At 40.9% G+C, this 6,041-nt stretch overlaps 1 protein-coding gene across 2 annotated transcripts in view; it reads right to left on the reverse strand.

Annotated features, from left to right (window-relative positions):
- Positions 1–6,041, reverse strand: part of LOC107687088 (KH domain-containing, RNA-binding, signal transduction-associated protein 1-like) — a 15,669-nt gene that overhangs the window by 6,400 nt on the left and 3,228 nt on the right. For both annotated transcript variants that reach the window (XM_016484263.1, XM_016484264.1), the window contains exons 3-7: positions 4,464–4,580; positions 4,083–4,229; positions 3,488–3,624; positions 3,153–3,360; positions 2,974–3,041 (exon numbers count right to left, since the gene is read on the reverse strand). In XM_016484263.1, the coding sequence (XP_016339749.1) occupies positions 2,974–3,041; positions 3,153–3,360; positions 3,488–3,624; positions 4,083–4,229; positions 4,464–4,580 (677 nt within the window). The remainder of the gene's footprint in view (positions 1–2,973; positions 3,042–3,152; positions 3,361–3,487; positions 3,625–4,082; positions 4,230–4,463; positions 4,581–6,041) is intronic.

Here is a 6,041-nt window from a genome sequence, read left to right on the forward strand (position 1 = left end):
TGTCAGTTGTGGCGAGCTCAAAAGTGACCACGCGAAAGACGAGCAAGGTGTGGGATTATTTTGAATTAGAAGGAAACGGAAAAGTTTTGTGTAAACCGTGTAATGTCAAATTGGCTTACAATAACTCTACTGGAGAGATGCGTAATCATATTCAATACAGGCACGTAGGCGTTAGCTTAGAGACTAGCCAAAGCCAGCTAATGTCAATAACGTCATTCACCACAGCCCGCCGTCGCTGCGATCCCTTCCGCGCCATCTATTCCTCTAACGAAGACCCACTTCGGTGGTGGTGCAGGATGTCCAGGAGCTTTCCTAAATTCTGTTGGCTTGCTTTTCGTTATCTCTGCGTGCCTGCGACTTCAATTCCTGCAGAGCGCGTTTTTTCAAGTGCAGGAATTGTTAATAGCCTCAGGTCCTGTCTTTCTTTTTGTTCGTTTTGTTTTTAGATGATATAGCATTATAACGGCTTTTAAAAACATACTTCATGTAGGCTATTATTTGATAAAATTTCCTATTGTTTTTGACTTGTGTTTTAATATATTAACGTTATATGAAGATGAAGAATTCTGTCAGGCTATTGATTGATTTTCCATTGTTCTGCATTTCCCCAGCTGATTTTAATAAATAAGCATTGGCTGAAGTTGAGTGTGTGCTCTTTTTTTTCTTTTTAACGTCTGCCTAAAACTAAATGATGATAATGCGAGGCAAGCATACAGCATAATTGTGACCTATTTTTAGCGGAATTCATTGAGGGATTTGACAGTGTGATTCATAGATTAAGTATTTCAAATGTAGGCTATTATATACGCGCACAAAGTTTTTTTTTCTTACCATCTTTTGGGGTTTTCTTGCTTTTAGACTAGTCGGATACAAATGTCCCGCCAGTTCTGAAGCTTTTTGTTTGTTTGTTTGTTGACAGACACCAGTGTTTCCCCGGTAACAGCTGTAATCAAATAAGCGCTGCGCTCACAAACGCTACTTTATCAGGCATTACAGGAAAGACGAAATGAAAATGACATCAAAGCTTTTCTGAAGAGGGTCTTTTCATAGATACTAGGGCTGCACGATATATCGAAATATCGCAAATGTAAATATCGCAATATGCATATCGCAAGGGCGTGCGATATCTGAATCATTTTAATAATAGGCTACTTAAATCAAAACGTTGCAAAAGGTCAAAGTTTTAGTTCGACGCATATAGCAGAGAATTGCTTGATGTTAAAAAGAGTTAAGTGCAATAAGTTGCAGAAAACAACTCTTTGCCGTCTCGTCTTGCTGTCTGACTCACACCTGAAGCGCGCGCACAACCCGCATCTCGCACACCGTCTCTTCAGTTCTGCCGCACACGTGCAAAGTTCAGACCGAGTTGATTCGTCTTTCGCATTTCCTCCTCATGTTTGAACAGACACATACACACAGAATTATGTCAATAGTACCCGTCTCGACGATCATGCTCGTAAACGCAGTCGGTTATGTTTTAAATGAATGTAAACAGCTGAGAAAGAAATCGGATGTGTATCATTATACTGGATCTGTGTAGTCGGATTCAAAGGGACAGCGGCCTATAAATACGTGCTGCTGAATATGTCACTAATGTTAATCAAACAACAAAACAGCTATAACAAAGATTAATCTAAATTTAATTCATACAGTGAACACTATGCAGTGTTATTTTACACTTAATTATTAAATTTCTGTACCTGAATACTACTGTTTATTTTATCTATGCTTGTAAATTGTGCATTTCTTTCTTTTCCTTTCTTTTTTTTTACTGACTGTTCACTTGTCTTAACAAGGTATCGCATATCGCATTTTTCTTCAATATCGCACAGCCCTAATAGATACAGTCATATAAAAACACCCGCAGCGCATTTTGATTTTGAAATGTGCAGTGCTCAGTTTATTCAACCAAGTAGAAGTCTTTTGGGAAATCTATTTGTGGCGGTCAGTTTTGATATTGTGAAAATAAATCAATGTATGGGAAATACTGGACACTAATAGAACTCAAATATCCATAATCTAAGTGATAAAAAAATTTATCATTTTAACTCATATTATACAGCGGTGAAGTGTCTTCCCGATTACGTCAAACGTCATACGCTCACTGCATGTCATGACAACAAATGTCACACAGGAAAACTTTAAATATCTCGTCCTTCACTTTCAATTCGGACCATCTCCAAAAAGACATCAACTTAACAAATGAGTTACAAGTTTAACATGCCTTTATCAAAGTAGGAAATATAATTAGTGCTCTTGAAATACGAAATGGAGGCGGGTCCGGATTGAATTCCCTCCGGGTCCGGACCGGAGTCCGGACTTTCAGAAGTGCTGAACTAAGCCAAGAACATTGCGCTTTTAAGACACTGGGATGTTTCCAAAAAAGCCTCCATAAACCACAGTAATTATAAGCCAAGTTGGTCTTTTTGAGGAAGCCTGCACTTTCCAGGGACCTGTACCATGAAGCTGGATTAGCTGGCTAGCCAGGTAAATTTCAGTTTAGTTTGCACCAATCCTGGGTTTTAGGTTCCATGAAAGTGGCTTGGCTTGTACCGCCATTCATTGCCTTAGTAATTTAGACTCCACGGCTCCACTTGTGACTGCACTGATTGAGCAAAATAATTTATTTTATTTGTCCTTTCATGAACAAGTACTTTTTTTAAATTGTAAATGCATTTAAATTCATCATATTCTTCAATCTCTTAACCTTTAGCAAAACCTTTAACCTAGGCTCGTGATTGGCTGTTCGCCAGTGATGTCATACGCGCTCCACAAACTCAGGATCAAAGTCTGAGTTGCCAAAGAAAGTTGATGATCAGCATCATGGTACCAACAAAGCCAGATTGGAGTGGTTTGGTTTTGTCAACTCTAAACTAATCCTGTAACTCTCAACTACCATCATGGTACAGGCCCCAGGTCCCAAACCAAAAATAATAATAATAATAATAATAATAATATGTACTATTAACTTACGCTTGTGGCTGACTGTAGTAGCTGTCATAGGATTCATAGCCTGCCTCTGTGTAGCTCTCGTCATAAGGCTGAAGAAATAAAGAAAAAAAAATCAATCCACAGCTGCATAAACTTTGAAGATACTAGTGCACTCAACATCTTCAAAGCAAATTCAGAAAATATCTAATTAAGAAACATACATATTCTTCGTATGAGTCTTGGGTCGGAGGGTGCGGGGGTGGTGGAGGGGGCATCCGCTGAGACGCAGGGGCGGGTGGACGGGCACGGTTGGAAGCTGCTCCTCTGGGTAGCTGGGCTGATGGTCCTCCTCTACCTGCAGGTGCTCCCCTTGCGGCTCCACCGCGAGGGGGTCCGCCACGACCACCACGTGGGGGCATACCACGACCCCTGCAAAGGTTAAAAGCATTAGGTTCTCTCTGCATTAACACCAGTTTTAGAATCTGAATGCAAATCCAGCTCAAACTAAAAGTCACAATTAATCTTTTTAAAAAGATGGATGCATTAGTGTGGGTACCTGGGTACTCCAGGAGGAGGAAGACCTCCACGGCCTCTGATTGGTGGCCCTCCTCGGCCTCTGCCCCCGTGTTCCTGACCACCGTTTAGAAACTTCATCTCCATGAATTGCTCCTGGCAAATCTCATCCATCATGTCCTGTGAGACAGGGACATAGCTTAATAACATGACACTTTCATCACATCAGGACATGCAAATTGTAGCTTTCCATAAAATTAAAGAGTTGGACAAAAGCATGAGAAACCTAGACTTGCATAGCTCACATGAGGCCATTAGCACAGCGCACAAAGGTTAGTCATCTACAGTGGAAACGCACACACTGTTTAGTGAAACCTTTCAGTCACTTAGTTTAGAGACAGAAGTGAGCTTGAAAACAACCGACTTATTAAATATTAATCTGCTGCCACAGGCAGAGCAAGTGGAGTTACAATCCAACAATGCAGGCGGTTTGGACTTAAACAATGGCCCATTTGAAATTCATAAATCATAGCTATAAACAGAAAGCTTAGACAAAACACAATATCAGCACTTCACTGCAATGAACATGATCTCTGGGCTGCTCTTCTTGAATCTAGAGCAGATTTCTGAGTACTTACAGGGAACAAGAACTTTTTGATCTCCTCCATGGCATTAGCCATGCGCACATATGCCTCAGGAACAGGAGCAAACACCTCAATAAACACATGAAGCTCCATGGACAAGTGTGCATACTTTGGTTCTCCACTTTTCCTCAAGCCTTCCTCCTAAAAAAAACACAAAGCCGTTCAGCAGACCCAGATTACCATTAGTTTGTCATTTAACCTTCATTCACAAAGCAAGACAACCAGAATGTGATGTATCAAATAGCCTAGAATCATCCTTTTATTCCTTTAGAGATGTTAGAGCTATCCTAGAAATCCAGCAAGAAAATGCCCCTGGTAAAGTCGTTCTTGCAAAAATCATTCAAACTTTTAAAAAGAACCTCAATAACACTTTACCTTGGTTTTGTCCCTCATGGATCCTTTCCCCAGCACAGAGATCTTAGCGCCAGTCTCCTCCTGCAGTCTCTTGATTGTGTTCCCCTGCGGTCCAAGGATCTTCCCAACAAAGTTGAACTGCACAAAGCAACAGAAAATTAAATATTAAACCCACATCGTTTGAAGAATTCTACAGTGCCTCACTTAGCCTGACTGAAGTTGTTTTCAAGGACTAAAAACTCAATAGTTTTGATCTTCCTGAACAGGACCAGATTAAATGGAATGCATAGAGATCAAAGGCCAGAGTCGAGCACTGTTCGACACCAAAGCGAGGGGCAACATTAGGCAGTCTGGCAACACGCGCATGAGGACACTCAACTAAAATGGGAGGAAAATCACACTCGGGAGACAACAAAACATCTGTTTCTTTGCACAAAACCAAAGAGAAGCGCCACTCGAAAAAAAAAACAAAGAGCTAAGTCCAACATTTAAAATCAAAGTAACTCTCAGCAGGGAGAACATAAGAGTCTGATGTTGAATACATTTTAGGGATGGGTCACGATTTTCGAATATTCGATTAGTGGATTTATTAATAGAATAACGAATAGGCTGTGCGATTTTTTTGGAGACAATCATTTTCCATGTTTTCGGTGCTGATGTGCTGGTGACGCGTTCATGTAAGCAGAGGGTGGCACTGGCAATAAAAAGCTGTCAAAGATAACAGAAGAACAACACATTGTCTCGCGCACATTGAGTGCGGACCTGCCGCACGTACAACAGCTTGCAGCCGAGATCGGCCCATCGAGAAAAAGCCGTCTGTCAGCCAGAAGTGTTTTGTAGCGTCAGCTCGGCTCTGGCCTGTTAGCTTCTCACCGATGCTGAGACTGAGCCGGAATTGGCCCAAATGTGCTTCTATCTGGGTGTTCTCTGCAGCCGGACTAAAATAGTGAACAGATTGCACTCCCGTCTTCATCCCGAACATGTGGACATGCTCAGTTTTTGAATAAAAATATGAGAGAGGTTATGGTTATGAAGACAGACGCTAAAATTCATGTTCACAATAGTGCCTTCATTCAGTTTTTAGACCGTCATTATGGCTTGAGGTGATATTCATGGATGAATTAATCACACTTTTGATTTTCTTTTTAAATTGCAATTAATGTTCATGCTCATTTTTGAAATGGAAATGTCCTAGCCTTATGAGCAGTTTATGCTAATCGACGGACCGTTATGTTAATAAGTGCCGTCACTCAGTTATATTATATTAAAGGGGTCATATGATGCGATTTCAAGTTTTCCTTTCTCTTTTGAGTGTTACAAGCTGTTCATGAATAGATAAGATCCCTGAAGTTGCAAAGACTAAAGTCTCAAAACCAAAGAGATATTCTTCATCAAAGTTAAGACTCTGCCACACCCCCCTAAAACGGCTCGTTCTAACACGCCCCCACATATCTAGTTCACTATGTGGAAATATTTGCATAATGCGCCCAAATGTGCACGCAAAGAATGAAGGCGTGGTTTCAGTAACCGCAGTTAGTGTTGAAGCAGCCATGTCAGAGAGACGCTGTGTGTTTCTAGGCGAAAGCAAAAGCACTTTAT

Source organism: Sinocyclocheilus anshuiensis, unplaced genomic scaffold (assembly GCF_001515605.1).
Source record: "Sinocyclocheilus anshuiensis isolate Anshui unplaced genomic scaffold, SAMN03320099.WGS_v1.1 scaffold1251, whole genome shotgun sequence".
In the NCBI taxonomy this organism is placed as follows: Eukaryota; Metazoa; Chordata; class Actinopteri; order Cypriniformes; family Cyprinidae; genus Sinocyclocheilus; species Sinocyclocheilus anshuiensis.